The 19,912-nt window shown below is 41.7% G+C and overlaps 1 protein-coding gene across 2 annotated transcripts in view; it reads right to left on the bottom strand.

Annotated features, from left to right (window-relative positions):
* The window catches only part of CD79A (CD79a molecule), a 70,365-nt gene extending 50,699 nt beyond the window's left edge, over window positions 1–19,666 (bottom strand). Inside the window, exons 1-2 of one of the 2 annotated variants that reach the window (XM_033914543.1) lie at window positions 19,585–19,666; window positions 1,238–1,564 (exon numbers count right to left, since the gene is read on the bottom strand). In XM_033914543.1, the coding sequence (XP_033770434.1) occupies window positions 1,238–1,564; window positions 19,585–19,588 (331 nt within the window). In that variant the 5' untranslated portion in view covers window positions 19,589–19,666. Of the gene's footprint in view, window positions 1–1,237; window positions 1,565–12,568; window positions 12,684–19,584 lie in introns of those variants that run through there. The other variant, XM_033914541.1, reaches the window with a different exon arrangement.
* Between the last annotated feature and the right edge of the window lie 246 nt (window positions 19,667–19,912).

Here is a 19,912-nt window from a genome sequence, read left to right as displayed (position 1 = left end):
CCTGCCCTCCTTGTAACTCTACCTTTAACTATGCCTTGTACCTCCCAACTACCTGCCCCTCCTACCTACCTGCACCTCCTACCTACCTGCACCCGACTTCCTAAGCTACGCTGATTGACTTGTTTATAACCTCGCTATCTCCTTCTTGCCTGCTCCCGACTTGCTAAGCTATATTGATTGATTGACTTATTTGTAACTTCACTGTTGAAGTACAGTCTCTTGTCATGTAAACCACTTTGAACTATTCTGGTACTGCGGTATACAAAAATAAAGTTGTTATTATTATTATTATAACAGTCAATTATTGGCGTTAACAAGAACTTAAATGGCAGTCATTAGGAGTTACACGCAGGTCTGCCCAACGCCGTATTTGATAGCATGCACACCTAATTTTCATAGTGCATAACTCCAAAGTTGGCCATGGGAGGGTCATAGGGGGGTGAGGAGTGTTAAATTTGCAGACAAATCCACTCTCTTCCGCCAAGGGAGGGGAACCATACTCACAGTTCAAATCTACATCTAGATTTGAATTGTGAGTTTGGTTCTTCTCCCTCAGTGGAAGAGAGTAGATTTGTCTATGTGAATTTGATAATTGAAATCTACTCTGATCCCTGACTGGTATTTCTTGGACAAGGAGTGTTCACAGGATTTAGGCATTGTGTTTTAGAATACCTTCATTTGTGCGTCTTACTGCCATTAGTTGGGTGTGAGCCTATACACCAGCCTTTGACAGGCATAAGTACTTGCGTCCAAAGTGAAGTGTGAAATGCTTACTAAGCTAGGATTCTATAAGGCAGCTCTGCGCAGAGTGCCCTTTACAGAATACTAGCTTACCACGGATCATCGTGGCACCTAACTTTGGGTGATCTATACAGAATTCCACCCCAAGTGGGCTGGGAGAGAGCAATGTCACTAAGCTAAAATTATCTTTTTACAATGCTGACTCTGGGGAAGGACTTGTCTGGAGTTGAGTCATGTTTTGATATTAGAAACCATGACTTTGCACATTAAGAGTGATGACATCAAAGTTCTTAGGTCATCCAGCAAAGACATAAGAGCTCAATGGACAAGTAGTGATGACTTTGTATCATTGGATTATGTAGTAATGATGTAATTGTGGCTGCAGGTTGATGACATTAGTACTCTGTGCTTACATAAAAATGACATGGGGACTTGGGGTACAATGATGATAGAGTTCAGGGAAACGAAAGAAGTGGATTTTCAGATTTTGACTCACTGAGAATTTGGAGGTAGGTCCCGCAGGAGCTTTGAGAATGTCCGTTCCCTGACACCCTGCAAACATATAGCCCAGAGTCATTTCTGTCCACTTTTTGGATGAGGATTTGGGCATTGCTATTGTTCTTGTGTATCTGTATCCTGCCTTGTTGCCCTTCATGTATCATGATGACAGTCCTGTTCACGTTGCAGTCATTCTGGATTCTCATCCATGTGACATTGATGTTTTCATTGGTATTAAATCTGCATTCCAGGGTTGCATCATTCCCTACCTTGGACATCACAGAGGCAGGTACTGGGTATATCATTACTTTACAGTTCAAAGATCCTGTGGGGAAAAAAAGTCCAGAGCTGTTCATAACATTGCCACGTTGTCCACCACATCCTTATATTCTGTGTCTCCTCCTCCCCCCTCAAAAAAATAAAATAAAAATAACGGTTATGGAGGGACAGCTATCCTGATACCTTACAGGAAAGAGATATTTTAGAATACGATTGAGCCCAGACTCCTTCCCAATTTCTCTTCTAAACTGTATATACCACAGAGAGCCAAATGCTCTGCCTTTCAGGGGTCAGCCACACATCAGTGCTATGCAGGGTTTCTCACTGACTGAAGTTAAGCCAGAGACCAAACTGGTTCTGGCTTTGCCCTCATAATTTTGTTCAAACTTTTTATTTATTTTATATACCCTAATTGACAAATAAAAGATTAAAAAAACAACAACAACAACAACTATCTAAATTGTACATTGCAGATTTAATAAAGAGCAAAACAGGAAAGGGGAATGGGATCTGATATACTGCCCTTCTGTGATTACAATAAAAGTGGCTTGCATATTCGTATATACAGGTACTTATTTTATACCTGGGGCAATGCAGGGTTAAGTGACTTGCTCGAGTCACAAGGAGCTGCAGTGGGAATCAAACAAGGTTCCTTGATTCTCAGGTCACTGACCATTAGCCTAATGACCACTAACCTAGAGTTCAACAACTGATAGCCCCATTATATAGCTCAGTTGTTGAACTCTGTGTTCTGAGTGGAGTAACCAGCTTTGGGAACTGTCCGGGTTGCTTCCGCTTTACAGCCTTTATTCAGTTTGTTAAATAAATTCAATGGGGGGGGGAGGGGTTCTTCCTCCTGAAGAAGCAATTGTGAAACATGATTTCGTGTAGAGCAAGAGGGAGCTATCCTTGTTTTTGGATTGTCAAATTTTTTTGGGGGGACACACTATTTAATGGGTTTTCACTGGACTTTATCTGGGGAATTGAAGAAACTGGTAATGGTCATCACCTCCAGCTGCACCCGTACTAAGGACTCTATCTGGACATCAATAGAGATAAGTTTCTCTTTTTTCTTTTGCTTTTGAAAAGTTTCTTTTGAACCATATCAGGGTTTGGTAGGGCGGTGGTGCTGTGATGTGGCAGATGTAACCATTACCTTTTTGGGATGATGTATATCACTTACTGAGCACTTTCTAATTATTTAATCATTTTTATGAGTATAGATCCTGTATACAGATTTGTCAAATAAAATAATAAATAAATACTATGGCATCTTGGCGCTAAGCCCATGGCATTGGGGTGCCTAGACTGAGATGCCAATTTATAGCATTGTACTTTTTGATCAAGCATCAACAAGTCTGCATTTTGGAAATTCGGTCAGTTTTTCCTGGAATGTCTGGGAGCAGTCGATTTGATAAGAGCCTACATTACTACATAAACACCCACAATTAGTGCTGATTGCACTGGCTTCCAATATGCCCTTTAGCTTAGCCAAATTATGCATACCTTATTCAGCTAGTATATAGACATAACTAAAGTATAATTGTAGAAGAATGTGTACTATGACAACCTAAAGAGAGGGTTTCACTATAACCCTCCCCACGAAATCTTCTATATCCAAACTGCTCAATAAGCTTCCTTCAGGCCCTCAGAGGTGCCACCAGATGCTCAATAATATCTCATAGCAACTGGCTTTACGCCCCCTATCGTCATCGGGTCATTAATTTTTAGAGATTTTTTTGTGCAATGCTATAGTTTGCTCGTGTGTACATTCAATAAATAGTTTGTAAAATTTGTTACACTTATTCAGCTATACATATGAGTTCTCATTCAGTATATCCACCTACGTTTATTTATCCCAGTGCCTTTGTCTTACCCATTTTGTCTGCTTCATATGTCCTCCATGACAGACACACTACACAGGACACTTGAAACAGTTGCAACATGGATGAATTATCACAAACTGAAACTGAACCCAGACAAAACAAAATTCATTCTCCTCGAAAATAATAAAACCCCAACTATAACAAATCTAGTAATAAACTCAATCACATACCCCATACAACCCACTCTAAAACTTCTAGGAATGATAATAGACAGATGCTGTACCATGCAACTACAAATCAACAAAACAATACAAAAATCATTCAAAAATCTATCAAAAATCATGAGAAACTTAAGGCAAATTTGAAAATTCTTTGACAGAACACAATTCCAGCTCTTGGTCCAGTCCCTAGTCCTCGGTCTTCTAGACCAGTGTTCTTCAACCACCGGTCCATGGACCAGTGCCGGTCCACAGAAATTTCCTGCCGGTCCACAGGGCCAGCACGTTCTTCAACCGCCGGTCCACGGTGCGATCGATTCGGCGTTACCTTCGAACCAGCTCCCTCTTCCTAACTGATTCAGTGCACAAAGCCACAGGCAGTGGCTCCTACGGGCATCCTGCACCCGAACCGGAAGCCTTCTCTCTGACGTTGCAATGTCAGAGGGAAGGCTTCCAGATGAGGCACAGGACGTGCAAGGTGCAATTAGTACTATTATGGGGGCGGGTTCTGAGGTGGAGATTGGGTAGAGATAGGCGGGGTCTGGCCCATGACTTAGCCCAGTGTTCTTCAACCGCCGGTCCACAGAATAATTATTTTATTTCTGCCGGTCCATAGGTATAAAAAGGTTGAAAACCATTGTTCTAGACTACTGCAACATACTCTATTTCCTCTGCCCCACAACCATGATAAAACAATTACAAACTGTTCAAAACACAGCGCTAAGACTTATCTATTCACTGAGGAAACACAACCACATCACGGCGGCGTACCTCGACTCACACTGGCTCCCAATACAAGCAAGAGTGCAATTCAAATTCTACTGCCTATTTAAAACCATAAACGGAGATAGCCCAGCCTACCTAAACAACCGCCTAATCCAAACTATCTCAACCAGACACAGGAGAACGTACAAACCATTCACGCATCCCCCCAATCAGAGACGTCAAATGAGAAAAACTGTACGATGGCCTTCCAGCCACACAAGCAGCAAATCTAGACTACCAACTCTCCAATTTTCTGATAACGACTCCAGACTACAAATCGTTTAGAAAAGACATAAAAACCATCCTATTCAAGACATCCTTGAAGACAAACTAGCACTGCAAGACTCATCCCAATTCTCTGAAGCAACTCGCTCTACTCTTCAATTCCTCTGGAAATGGCCAGATAACTTATTTTGTAATCCGCCTTGAACCGCAAGGTATTGGCGGAATGGAAATCACTAATGTAATGTAATGTCCTCTTTCCTTTCTGCTGCCTGTTAAGATATTCATTATGTTGTACTGACATGGCAACATATTTCGGTTATATTTTATTTAAAATTTAACATAAGAATAGCCATACCAGGTCAGACCAATGGTCCATCTAGCCCAGTCTGCCAATCCAGATCACAGTACCTGGCAGAAACCCAAACAGTAGCAACATTCCATGCTACCAATCCAGGGCAACCAGTGGCTTCCCCATGTCTGTCTCAATAGCACACTATGGACTTTTTCTCCATAGTCTGTTCAAACCTTCCTTATACTGTACCTGGCTATGTTAACCGCTGTTACTACATCCTCTAGTCAGTGAATTCCAAAGCTTAACTATTCTTTTTATGAAAAAAATATTTCCTCCTATTTGTTTTAAAAGTATTCCCTGCAATTTTATTGAGTGTCCCCCTCGTACTTTTTGAAAGGGTGAAAAATCAGTTCCCCCTTATCTGTCCTACACTATGCAGGAATTTGTAGACCTCAATCATATTTCCCCTCAACTGTCTCTTTTCCAAGCTAAAGAGCCCCAGTTGTTTAGTCTTTCCTCATACGAGAAGTGTTTTGGTCACCCTTCTAATTCATCTATATCTTTTTTGAGATACGGTGACTAGAACTGTGCACAGTACTCAAGGTGAATAGTTAAGAGCTTCCCAAACGTGTCCTATGAACCCTTCAGTAAGTCAGGTTTTCAGAATATCCTCAATGAATATGTATGAGTTAAATCTGCCCTGTTGTTTTGAACAGTTTTTTATGAAGGTCTTTTGGTTAAGAACATAAGAATAGCATTACTGGGTCAGACCAATGGTCCATCAAGCCCAGTAGACTGTTCTCATGGTGGCCAATCCAGATCACTAGTACCTGGCCAAAACCCAAAGAGTAGAAACATTCCATGCTACCAATGTAGAGCAAGCAGAGGCTTCCCCCATGTCTTAATAACAGACTATGGACTTTTTCTCCATGAATTTGTCCAAACCTTTCTTAAAACCTGCTATGCTATCCGCCTTGCAATGCGTTCCAGAGCTTAACTATTCTCTGAGTGAAGAAATAGTTCCTCCTATTGGTTTTAAAAGTATTTCCCTGTAATTTTATCGAGTGTCCCCTAGTCTTTGTAATTTTTGATGGAGTGAAAAATCGATTCACTTGTACCCATTCTATTCCACACAGGATTTTATAGGCTTCAATCATATCTCTCCTCAGCCTTCTCTTTTCCAGGCTGAAGAGCCCTAACCTTTCCAGTCTTTCTGATGATTTTCTTTAGGTTGGCTGAAAACATATAAGAGTATTTTCAGATCCCATTTGAAAATAAATTTTAAATTATTGTAAACGAACAAATCTGCCTCCATTGTGTAGAGCAGTGGAGTCTAAACTTTTTCCGTTTAAGCTACCCTTAGTGTGACAGTAATTTTCGCATGGCATCCCCTTAACTGTTCTCTCCTCCTCCCACCATGGTCTGGCATTTCTCTCCTCTCCTTCCCATCCTTCTCTCTCTTCCTCCTCCCACCCCATCTGATATCTCTCTTACTATTCCTCCCTCATGGTCTACCATCTCTCCTCTCCCCTCCTCTTCCTTTCCTTTCCATCTCTGGTCTGGCATCTGGCTCCTTCCTTCTCTCCCCTCTCCCAATTTTTTTTTTTTTGCTTACTCTTCTCAATCAGGTGCAGTATTTCTCTCCCTCCCCCCCCCCCCCCCGCGCTTGATCTGGTACCTCTCTCTAACTTCTCCACAATGCAGTTTGTGATCATCAAGCTGCTGGCAGCTTAAACATACTGCCTTCAGTGGCCCTGGAAGCTTTTCTGTCTGCTTCAACTTCCTGTCCCTGCAGAGGCAGGATGCTGCAGCAAAGGAAAAGCTTCCAAACCATTAAAGACAGCATGTTTAAGCTGTCAGCACCCTGAAGATTGTAAGCTGCATCTTACTTATACCTAAACATGATATGGAGAAGGGAGAGAGGTTTTCCACTGGGGGAAGGGAGGTGGGGTGCCGGACTGGCAGCTATTTGTGTCGTCCTCAACAGTATTCCTGTGAGTTCACCACAACACACAGTTTAGGAAACACTGGTATAGAGATTTATCTCATGCATATTCATTGTGGACATCCTGAAAACCCGACCAGCTGTGGAATCTGCAGGACACGATTGGGAAGCCCTGTCTTAGTTAGTTTTAGGCCAGTGGTTCCCAAACCTGTCCTGGCGCCCTCCAGCCAAGTCAGGTTTTTAGAATATTCACAATGAATACTCATGAGAGAGATTTGCATGTACTTCCTCCATTGCATGCAGTTCTCTTTCATGAATATTTATTGTGGATATCCTGAAAACCTGGACAGGTTTTGGGAATAACAGTTCTGAATATTTTTGGAATGGTGTCCAGTGTGTGATCAGAGGAGCAATGTTTCTCAAGTGGACCTAGAATTAGCCAGTCTGGTTTTCAGGATAACAACAGCGAATATGCATGTACTGTCTCCTTGGTATGTCAGTCTACCTCTCACACATTCATTGGGGTTATCCTGAAAACTAGATTGACTACACTGGATACTACAGGACCAGCTTGAGAAATGCTTCACCAGATAATCTTTATGTTAGAGAACTGGAGCAGGGTTATCTGTCCTTTGTGCCCTGCTTCTCCCATTCTGTGTATTTACACAGAGAACAACAAGAACTGTCTGCCCCAGTGTGCTGCTGTACTTCCTCCGGACATGGTGGAGTGCTTCAGACTGGGGGCAGGAACAGAAAACAGAAATTTCAAACAGAGGTCAGTGCAACCTGGACCCTCAAGAGAATGCTAATCTTCCATCATTGCAGGCTCCCCAGTCTCAGGACAGTGAGCCATGCCTGCTATAGTCCCAGGGCAAGCTCCAACTTGCAGATTATATTTCCTTAAAAAAGAAAAACAAGATCCACAAGTCCACATGTGGAGAAGAAATAAAGCCAAGTGCATATCAATTAGCCTAAACCTGTTAGTGAAGTTCATTCATACAAGTCAGTGGTTCCCAGCCCAGTCATTAGGGCACACCCAGCCAGTTGGGTTTTCAGAATATCCGCAACAAATTTGCACATGATAGATAAGTCTGCATAACAAAGAGGCAGTGCATGCAAATCTACCTCATGCATATTTATTATGGATTTCATAAAAATCTGATTGGCTGGATATGCCCTGAGAACTGGGTTGAGAACTGTTGCTATAAGCCCCCTGATTCCCTGATGAAAGTCAGATTGTTAGTTGGCTCCAAATTTAGGATTACCAGATTTCCTCTTTTAAAAAAAGAAGATATCTGGCCCCACCCCGCTCCTCTCCCAGCCCTGCTCCAACCGCCCCCAGCTCCACCCCCACATGAACCTCATATCTCCTTCTCCGAGCTCGGGGCTGCATCTGGAGGACCTCCACGCATGCGCAGATATTGGCGCAATGACATCACGGGCATGTGTGTGATGTCATCATGTCGACATACACATATGCGTAGAGACCCTCCAGACATGGCACCAAGTTTGGGACTTTCCAAAATCCGGACAAACTGCCAGGTTTTGGAAATCCCTCCAGGCACCTGGACAATCCTAAAAAGAGGACATGTCCGGGTTTTCCCGGACCTCTGGTAACCCTATCCAAATTTAATACAGTCTGGCATGCCTGTTGCTTGCTGAAAAGTGTAGTTACTTACCTGTAATGTAGGTTCTCCGTGGACAGCAGGATAGTCAGCCACAAGTACCTTTGATTTGTTAAGTGGAGTGTAGATATAGCTTAGTTGTCAGAGCAACAGTCAGAGCAGCGAATTCAGGGTTCAAATGCTGCTGCTGATTCTTTTGACCATGTGGCAGTGGGTGCAGAGCAGGATTAAAGCACAGGCAAACTAAGCATGTGCCTAGGGCCCAAATGTTTATGAGGGACCCTTTGAGATGTGCTAATTCAGTAGCCCCTATATCCTCCAGCAGGAGGAAACAGAGAGCAGTGCTTCTTACTTGCTGTCTTCTCCTCTGCTGGTTGTCTTCTGCAGTCAGAAACTATTTGTTGGAGATTTAAAATATATCTATATTTCAAGGGGGGCCCAAAATGCTTGATTGTCTAGGGTCCCCTAGTAGATTATCCTGCACTGACTTCTCCCTCCATTATCTCACCTACAACTTAGATTCTGAGCCCATCTGGGCAGAGAAATAACCCATGTTATTTCAAACCTTTTATATAAATTTCCTAGAGTTCAGATTTTGAAAGTAAAATAAAAACAGTATGAAACAACCTTACACAATTTTCAGCAATACAACCGTCCAGGTCACTGAACAAATTCACACATCTATCATTTAGCAGTTTCTCAACATTTTCAGTACCTTCACTATCAGAAATTCAACAGACCTTACAAACTTTAAAAAAGTCTGGTAACTCTCTTGACACAATTCCATTTACAATTTTAAAATGATATTTATATTCAGTCCATGTATTCAAAATATGTTTTTTCACAGCCTATCCACTGACACTATGCCTAAAAGCTGGAAAGAGGCAAACATTAGACCAATTCCCAAGCAACCAAATATCCTCCTGGAAGAATATTCAAACTTTTGGTCTATAGCCAATCTTCCATTCTTAGCTAAACTCAGAGAAAAAATTGTATTTAACCAATTATCGTCTTTTCTAGAAAAGACAAATGCTTTGCATCCGAATCAAACAGGTTTTAGACCCCACCACTCCACTGTTAGGTCTCACAACTTCAATTAGATACTTCCTAGATCATAGAAATCAGTCCTTAGATTTAACAGCAGCATTTGATACTATCAACCACTCTTTGTTATTGAGGAGACTTCAAACAACAGGAATCTCAGGAACAGCACTAGATTGGTTTAATTCGTACTTTTCAGATCGTTCTTATCAGGTGAATCTCACAAACTCCACATCAAAACCATACACCCAACACTTTGGAGTGCCACAGAGATCAATACTATCTCCAATCCTATTTAATTTGTTTCTAGCCCCTCTATTAACCCTCGCTCAATCAATAGACAATCAATACTGTCTTTGCGTATGCAGATGACATACAGCTTCTACATCCTGTTCAAACGCAAAGCTCAGGAAACATCCAAGAAATCAATTAAAAATTGGATAAAATTAGCCAATGGCTTAACGAAAATATGCTTTTTTTGAACATTACTAAAACAAAAACCCTACTCTTTCCAAGCAGTGAAAATGAACCCTTAAAGGTTCCAGAATACATAAGTTCAATCCCAATTAAAATGGACATCACCATAAAACTTCTTGGCGTAATCCTAGATGATAAACTTACCTTCAATCAGCAAATTAGTTCATTTGTACAAAAATGTTTTCACAAATAAAATTAATCCGCTCTATCTCAGCTCTTTTGGGACCAACATCTCGTAACATCCTTATTCATTCATTAATTATTTTTCATCTAGATTATTGTAACTCTCTCTATCAAGATATCACTCAGAAAGAAATTAGAAGACTTAAAATCATACAAAATACAGGGTGTAAAAATTATCTATAAGGCCATAAAATTCAATCATGTCACTCCTCTTTTAAAAGATGCTCATTGGCTTCCCATATCTCATCGTATAACATTTAAAATCTAATTTCTTACCTTCAAAACAAAATTAGAACATTCCCTGGCATTTATTTACAAATTATTACTTCCTTATACTACTTCTAGATTGCTTCGCTCTACTCAACAAAATCTCCTTTCAATCCCTTCAATCTGCCATATTGTTTATGACACCATGTGTAAAACCATTTTCTTGATTGTGTCACCAACTTTATGGAATGCCCTACCTAATCATTTTAGGCAGGAAGATTGTATATCCAAATTCAAATCAAATCAAATCTCAAAACATGTATGTTCAAAGACGTTTTCAATATATAAAATGACTTCATCATCGATAGCAAACAAGAAACATTAGATTGTCCAATTTCAAGATTAAATTATTTAGTTATGCAGACAATATTACGGTTTTGATTCCTATCTTTACCTCTTTCTCCCAGATTAATCAAATTGTCATAGATATCATGCCAGCCACTGAATCATGGATAGTAGAATTTAATTTAAAAATTAACACCGAGAAGACTAAATTCTTTTATGCTTCCCTGAATTCGAAGGAAGACGTTACATCAATTGTCTTAAATGCTAAAACCTATATTGTTCATTCTTCTATTAAGATACTTGGTGTAATTTTGGACTGAAATTTAACTATGAAAAACCAGGTCAATTCTATTGTATGTAAGGGTTTCCACACATTCTCTTAAAGTTCAAACAATCCATACATATTTTCAAGGTTCCGGGAAGAGAATTCCATAGCTTTACTTCAGCTATGGAAAACATAGACACTTTTGATCTTACATAATGAATTCTGTCCTCCTTATGAGTAATTAATTTCATACCTACCTCGGATCTCAACCTCCTACCTGGTTGAAAAATTTTCCAGAGGTTTTGAAAACACAATGGGACAGACCAATATAAGAGTTGGTGCACAGTCAATAGCACTTTGTAATATATTCGCTGTTGGACTGGGAGCCAGTGTAATTGTTTCAAGACTGGAGTGATATGTGCTGTCAACCTTGCAATCAATTCATCAGTTGCTGCAAGGTCTTGCATTTTGTCTTAGCCAAACCAAGATAAAGCATGTTACAATAATCCAATCTAGTCAATATCAGTGCTTGAACCACAAATTGAAAATCACATGATGAGAGCATCGATTTTAATCTATATAGAATATACAATTGTGCATACACTCCCTGAACAACCTTAAGGATTACTTTCCCGTCGAAAGAGCAGAATCCAAGCAAATACCCAAGATTGTCATCTCTTTCTTCACCATTAATTGTGTTCCCAAAACATTAAAATCTCTCCAGAAAACTCAACCGGCTGTAGGGTGTCTAGGGCAGGTTTGGGAAACAATGCTCTATGAAACTCCAAAATTCATTGAATATTGGTTATTGTATGGTAAACCTAGCAGAAATGACCGACTATGCTCTTTTCTTCCCACATCACCCTATATCCCTCTTATATGGTAAACCTAGCAGAAATGACCGACTATACTCTTCTCAGTCCCACATCACCCTATATCCCTCTTGTAGTGACATAAAGATTGAGTCTCACTCATATTACCAGAACAAATTCCTTTTTAGAGATATGAAGGGTAAGGAGTCATGGATTTGATATACATATGATACAACCAAAGTGGTTTGCATTTATTATATGCAGGTACTTTCTCTGCCCCTAGTGAGCTCACTATCTAAGTTTCTGTACCTGGAGCAATGAAGAGTTAAGTGACTTGCTTGGGATCACAAGTAGCCATAGTGGGATTTGAAAAGTCCCAGTCCACAGTACTAGTCATTAGGGTGCTCCGTCACTCCTAAGGCTAGTAGGGTGAAGACACCTAACCCTCTACCAATTCTGCTCTGGCATTATCATTTGAGGACCCTCCAGTCCTGATGGAATGAAAAAGAAGCAGCCTAATGGTTAGAGCAGTGGTCTGAGAACTAAGGAAATCAGGGTTCAAATTCTGCCTATCTGTCTGATGCTTCTTGTAAGTTTGGGAAATCAACTTCACTCTCCATTGCTGCGAGTATACACAGATTTCAAGCCCTCTAGCACAGGAAAGTACCAACTGCCCCTGCATGTAACTCACCATTTGGAAAGGTGAGTAGAATCCAAATGTGTGAGGTCTCAGGGCAGGACCTCCCAGTAGTTTCAGGGTATCAGAGCAACCAAGAGTTCCCCAGGCTAGGGTTGTTGATGGTGTTTTGTCATTGTAATCTTACCTGCAAATGGTATGAAAAGGAGCAGGGGGCCCAGGAGTGAGAGACAGGCTGCCAGGCACTGCTCCATGATCTTTTTTCCTTTCTTCGAAACACTGGGCTCAGGTGTGCACAGAGATACAAGAGAGCTTCGGAGTCAGAGATGCTGGAAAGTGTGGTATCTGACCTTTGTTTATGCATAGACCCTGCAGCTGGAGATCTGTTTGCCTGACAACTTCTCTCTTTTTGGCTCTATTTTTAAATCCTGTAAGATGAGAGCAGGAAGTATGCATGACTGCACCTGAGGCAATCTTGCTTGACTTCCTTTCCAGAAACAGACAGTTCTTCTGGTTTCTGATTTTGCTGTCATCCTTTCTAAAACTGAGGCTACACAACACTAAATCATTAATATTTATTTGGTTAGCCATATGTCCTAATTTTAAAAAAAAACAACAAACCCAAGCCATTTTATAGCAAATTACTTTCAGGTACAGGTTTATTCCCCAGAGAGCTTACAAAATCAAGCTGAGGTAGGGGCAGTGAGAATGGAGACTGGATGTCATAACTTTTGACTCTGAACCAAAGGTCGAGCATTGGAAGTTGCTGATAGAAGTGGGCCAGAATTTGTATTGGAGATGCCATTATTCTGAGTGACTAGCTACTGAAGGTCATACAGCGAACACTGATGGGAGCAGTGGGACTAGAAATTAGTTTGCAGTGTCTTAGATCTGAATGATTTGCTGCTGATCATCACAAAACGAGAGTTGGTGGGAGATTGAGATTAAAACTCACAGGTGTCACAGCTGTGGTTGTCTGGATACTGAAGACAGCTGGCAGCAGCAGGGGTTCTGGAAAGTTGGGCCAAATTTAAGGAAGGATGAATGCAACAGTCTCTTCGGGTGCTGCATGACAAAGGGTGCAGCAAGAAACCCAAAGCCGGGTCTAGTACCAGCAAAGGAGGAGACAGAAACAAACAAGAAACAATAGCATGTGCAAACCAGAAGTGGAAAATCCTTTCAGTCCCACATCGATTTCCTGCCTGCCACTGGCATGTGGTAAGTGTTCACCTCAAAATAGCCCACAGCCTCTCCTGCCTTACCATTGCTGCTAGCAAATCATTTGGCCCATTTTCAAACTTACATCCCCTCCTTTACAAAGCTGCGCTAGCATTGTTAGCGCCGGCAGCACTGACGCTTATAGAATTCCTATGAGTGTCGGAGCTGTTACCACCGCTGCCGGTGCTAAAAACGCTAGCGTGCTTTTATAAAATGGGGGGTTGGGGGGGTTTAGTGTATCTTTTCTCTGTTTTTTTCTGCATGCCAAATTCAGTCCATTTCTGTTATATTTTGGGAAAGTTATTTGGTCCTCAGAGAGATAGATGGTCAATCTTGACCCCAATGTATTTCTTTACAACATACTCATGCAATTCATTCAAACCCTCTGCATTTGTGAGTGTGTATGTCTCTGTGTTGCCTTTTGTGTGCATACAAATGTTTTTTTTAAATCTGAGTTGCCTCTATATGGGTATATGCATATTTGTATGTCAGTGTTGTCTCTGTGTGTGTCTCCGATCTAGAGGAGAGAAGTGATGGATGGTTAGAATGGTGTTGTTCTCAAACATTTGGTTGGTTTGGAAAGAATAATAAAATTAAAATAAGTGTGATCCTGTATCCTTTAGCTGTTGCTGTCAAAAGAATTCAAAGGATGGATTTCCAGCCTCCACCACTAGGAGGCAGTTACCAGAGCAACCAGTAGCAAACTACAGTACATAGTTCAATCACTAGGTATCACCAAACATAGCAACTATCAAGAAAGCTCTATGCTTGTGTTTACAATTAAAATTAAAAAAGTAAAAGTTGAAATAATAACAATATGCAAAACTTTATAGCAAAAAATAGACAGCCTCCCTGTCAATCCACAAACCACCAGGAAACAGTTGTCTAGTTAGAGAGCAATTTAACTGAAATATGATTCAAGGGCCTGACTTAAAAGCCCCATTTACAAAGCATCTTGAACCCAAACCTACGAAGCCTTGCGTCTTAAATCAAAAGGCAATGGGGTTTAACTGTCCAGAAACTGTTCTTCTCCAGTTAAATCACTTGTTTGGGGCTAACTGCCCATTTTATTTATTTATTCAAACAAATGTATTACCCATTTATCCTACCAATCTAAATAGGGTCCTTAACTGGTTAGTGCTGCTAAATATGACTGGTTAGTATCTAACACAAAACTGGCAGGTGCATTCTGGGGGCAGATTCAGCTTGGCCAGTTACGTAAGTGCAATATTCAGCACTTAACCAGCCAATGTCGCCGGATAGATAGGACTGCATAAAAGTGAATCCTATCTTTATGTGGTACCCCGTAGCTGGTTAAGTGCTGAACAGTGTAGCAGGCTCCATAAACCCAGAAATTCAATGCCAGAGCTCAGACATGGCCTGGCATTGAATTTCTGGGCATAATGCTGGTGTTGGTCAGCAAAATGATGAGTGCCACTGGCTGAATATTGACCCCAATGTATCCACAGTGGTATAGGTTCAAATGAGGAGCTTCCAAACAAAATTTGTTGAGGCCACCTCTCCCCACCATGGCAACGCATGATCAGAGTGATGGAAGGGGGAGGGACTGCTCTTCCTCCATTCCTCCCACTATCCCCAAAACATAAAGGAGGCATAGCTTGGCAAAGGTTGCAATTACTTTTAAATAAGTTGTTGGCTTTCTCACTTGAAAATATTACAGCCCTGCTCAGCCCATCAGCTCCTGGTACTAAGCCAAAGTGTTCTGAAAATGGTGTCGGTTATCATGAGACTTCAGCCTGGTAGCAGAAGGTGAGGCGCCCAGGGTGGTGGCATCCCTCTCTGCCCTTTTCCCTGCCACGTGTGCGTACCCTTCCCTTTCCCCATACCTTTTTAACTTCTCCGGCGTGAGCAACATGCCCACGTTGGTGTCGGATCGAGCTGCTCCCTGAATGGCTGCCGTCAGTTCATGCAGGACTCGCAAGAACTGACAGAAGCTATTCAGGGAGCAGCGCGGGGCTAGGTAGGAGCACGAAAAGCTTTCACCTGCCTTGTGCGCCGCTCTTATGCAAGAGAAGTAGCCATCCAGTGAGGGAGGGGCAGGAGTGCAGAAAGCTCCTGCCGATACAGCACTGGAGGTAGGTGCGTCTTATGGTCAGGTGCGTCTAATAGAGTGAAAAATACAGTATATATATGTGTGTGTGTGTGTGTGAGTGAGTGTTTCACAAAAATATCTTCCTACCCCAACCTCCATCAGAAATGGCTTCAGTTAAGGTAGGTCAGGAGTAGACAACCTTGATCCTCAAGGGCTACAACCCAATAAATATGCATAGGATCTATTTGCATACATGGCAGACATTCAGATAGAGATTCTACATGGGACAGGAGCTGAACCACCAGGGATTTTAAAGATATGCTTTTTTACTAATCAGGGAGGTGGGAGGAAGGTGAGAGTTATTAGTGTCAGCCGGGACAGGAGGCAGGAGGGATCCCTCCTATCCTAGACCACCGCTTGTACACCTGGTATTTTAAAGGTATGATTTTTACTAATTGGGGAGGGGGAGGGAGGTGAGAGTTAAGCCCCTGAGACAGAAGGCATGAGGGATCCCTCCTGTCCCAGCCCACCACTGGACAACCAGGGCTTACAGCAGGCCTGACGGAGGCCTACAAGGCATCAAGATAGAGGGGGGGGGGGCTAGGTGCAGAGCCTGGCAGAGCACTGTAATATAAACCCCACCCCCATTTATCCTTTTTTTACAGGAAAAAAGGTTACCTTGGTTTATATTTGGGTTTGTTTATATTCGAGTATATATGGTAAGTTATGGATCTTGAGGACTTAGGTTGCCCATCCCCTCAGCTAGGTCATCCTGTACCTTTATTGCCTGTGGCCTAAGTCTGGCTGCTAGTTTTTTCTGTTCAGCAAGGGATGACTTTATATTCATCCCAAAGGCTTGCAATGCTGCTTGTACAGTTAGGATTGCCACCTGGCTCCAAATTCACTAGACAGGCTAAATTCAGTTCTGGGTTTACTCCTTGCATACAGATAATTCTGATTACCTATTACATTCTTTAAGGAAAGAATGACCACAAGTCCCTTTATGCAATGGGGAAAATTCAGGGCTGGGTCAACCTGTTGGCAACACTTATCTCATGCACCAGTTAGCCCATGGTATAGGAGCCAAGTCCTCCAAATGACAGCATGTGACATTACTACTGATCCATCTCCTGGCCTGTTTCGTGAAATGGTGCTGATTTTTACAGAGGAATCTACCTTCACTGACTGGAACTCTGGAAGTGATAATTTATTGTGGATCTCTCTTCCATTCCACTGAAAGTTGGAGAGTCACTTCCCTTCCTCATCTATAAATTTGATACTGGGCCTCCAAAAGACTATTTAAACTTGTCTTATAATACAAATGTTCTGTCAACATGAATCGTGGATTTTCATGGGAGTTTCTACTCTTCTGCTCAGTACAGGAGCATTAGGAACAATTTCCGTTTTGCAAACTGTTGATGGAAAATTGCCAGGCACAAGATGTAGAGTTCGTTTCAACCACCAGATGTCAGCAAACACATTCTATTTTTGTCTTTAGGTGAAACGTTGGTTTCCTTCCTGCGAAAACTCCCCCTTCTCAGATCAAAACTTTAAAGTTCTGCTGAGCCATTCATATCTCACCTCTTCCCCTCCCTGGTATGTGCCAAGTCCTGGCATAAAATGCAAGTAGTTGGTCTTCTCAATTTTTTTACAGCTTTTCACACGTAACAGGAGAGATTACAAAGTTAGAACAGCAGATGTATTACAGCTTTACAAGGATGGAAACAAAGAGGAAGTAAAATGTTACAGATCTGCATGCATTGAGACCCAGCATATGCAAATTTATTGCATCCATATTCATTGTAGAAAACCTGCAAACTCTAGGACTGATTGGATGAGATGACTACAGTAGTTCATAGAACTGCAGAAAGGAGAAAAAAAGTATAGTAGATCTGAGTAATCTGGATTTCAGTAAAGCTTTGACACCGATTCATGTGGAAGACTGGTGAGCAAAGGAGTCGGTCTGAGAGCTGGCGGACAGATAAACTGGGTGAGAAGTTGGCTGAGCAACTAGGCCAGTGATGTTCACTGATGGTCCTCAGTGGCTGCAAAAGCAGAGCTGCCAGTTTAAGGAGGAAGCCCATTTGGCAACCAACTATGTAAGCAGGTTGGTGTTTTCAGGATACCACTAATAAATATGCATGAGATATATTTGCATGAATACCCTGATAAGCAGAGTCTCATGCAGATTCATTAGGAATACTCTGACAGTCTGATCCATTTGTGGCCAAGGAGGACTGGAAGTGGATAGCATTGATCTAAACTCAAAAGTACAAACTGACAAGTTATCCAGTTCCAGGAGGAACATTTTTTGCCCAGTCTTGGTTTTTAATTTACATTCCAATACAGCATGGTAATGGTAGCCTCTGATTCCAACTGTTGAGATCAGGGCTGTTGCTTCAGTTATACATCTGGTCTGAATGTATCTTCCTCCTGGAACTAGGTAACTTGATAAGAGAGAGTGAGAAGCAGTGGAGTGCAGTCTAGTCTAGTGAAGAGAAAAGTGATCAGTAGTGTCACTAGGGTCAGTGATAGGCCCAATATCTTCAGAAGTGGCAGTGTGGAAGCACAGGGTTGCCACTTCTTTCCAAGTCAATCAAACAGGTTAGAAACATAGAAACATAGAAATAGACGGCAGATAAGGGCCACGGCCCATCTAGTCTGCCCACCCCAATGACCCTCCGCTACCTTTCTCTGTGAATAGATCCCACGTGTCTATCCCATTTGGCCTTAAAATCAGGCACGCTGCTGGCCTCAATAACCTGAAGTGGAAGACTATTCCAGCGATCAACCACCCTTTCAGTGAAAAATAATTTCCTGGTGTCCCCGTGCAGTTTCCCACCCCTGATTTTCCACGGATGCCCCCTTGTTGCCGCGGGACCCTTGAAAAAGAAGATATCTTCTTCCACTTCGATGCGGCCCGTGAGATACTTGAATGTCTCGATCATGTCACCCCTCTCTCTGCGTTCCTTGAGTGAGTACAGCTGCAACTTATCCAGTTGATCTAGTCCTGATGTTGTCCTCTTGCATGAATGGAATTGTAGTTCTGATTTTCTTATTAAGGAAGTCATTGAGAAAATTAGAATAACTCCAGCCATTCAATGGGGAAACACTCATTTGGTTGCCTTGCAGTGAGGTCCTAGTTAGAAGGGAAAAGGTGCCTGTTTGCTGATACTAGGAAGATAAATGCAATAAAGGATGACATTAAAATTTTGGGAAGAGGTATGATGGCCACTAAGCTTGAATTAAAAAAAATCACAACTTTGTGATGCAGAATTCCAAAGGAGGCAACAAGCTATTAGCAGAAAAGGAAAGACATGTGGGGATCATTATCTTCTGCAGATTTCAAGCTAAAAGCTCAGAGAAACAAAATACTTGAGAAGCAAATAACCCCCTTAGATGCTTAAAGGTATCAATGGTAGGAAGAGAAGAAATATCACCTGTATAATATTTGGAGAGACCAAGGCTGGTGTGAGAAAATTAGGCACTTTTAAACTTTCAGTCCCATGCCCCTTTCCCTGTCCACAGTTAAAAATTATGCATTTATAATCTCCACCAACCCCATCCAGACTCTCCTTTCCTTCCCTTGTACTGCAGATCACTTCCTATATTTCTTCCATAACCATGGTGTGTTATAATTTCTGGTGCTGTATTTTGGATATTGTGAAATCCATACTTCTATGGATCCTAGATGAAGCCCTCAGGACAACAGAATTTCCCTTTCCTTGGCCTTACACACAGCACAAACCTTTTTACTAAAGGTGAAAGACCTATTTGGCATGCAGACCTGGCACTCTGCCTTACTGCCATGCATAGGCTGTGAGACCTTAGTCATAGCAATTTTGTTGTTGCTAATGTCTGCAGTCATTCCTACAGAATCCCAGGCTGAACTCTTTTGCTGCCTGTTTAATCCAGGATTTCATTCATCTCACCCATAAGACTTGTCTGCTAATGCTGGATTAGAAGGTGTTCAACAGGGTGAATCACTGATTTTGCGTGCAAACTCTTCAGGCTTTTACATTAGGTAAAGGGTTCTTAGCCCATTCCGCAGGACGCACCTAGCCAGTCAGGTTTTTAGGATATCAAGTTTCAAGCTTTATTTAAAATTTGATTGAACATTCTAGCCTGGATTCTAGGCAATATACAATAATAAAAAGGGGGAATACAAAAGTTAAAACAAAAACATATACAAACAATATACGTAGACACAGCAAACAAACGAGACGGAAGAACTACAATAAAGTCTAGGAAAGAGAACAT

The sequence above is a fragment of the Geotrypetes seraphini genome, chromosome 11 (genome assembly GCF_902459505.1).
Source record: "Geotrypetes seraphini chromosome 11, aGeoSer1.1, whole genome shotgun sequence".
Lineage (NCBI taxonomy): Eukaryota > Metazoa > Chordata > Amphibia > Gymnophiona > Dermophiidae > Geotrypetes > Geotrypetes seraphini.
The sequence above is the reverse complement of the archived record's forward strand: the minus strand, read 5'-3'. Positions and strand labels throughout refer to the sequence as shown.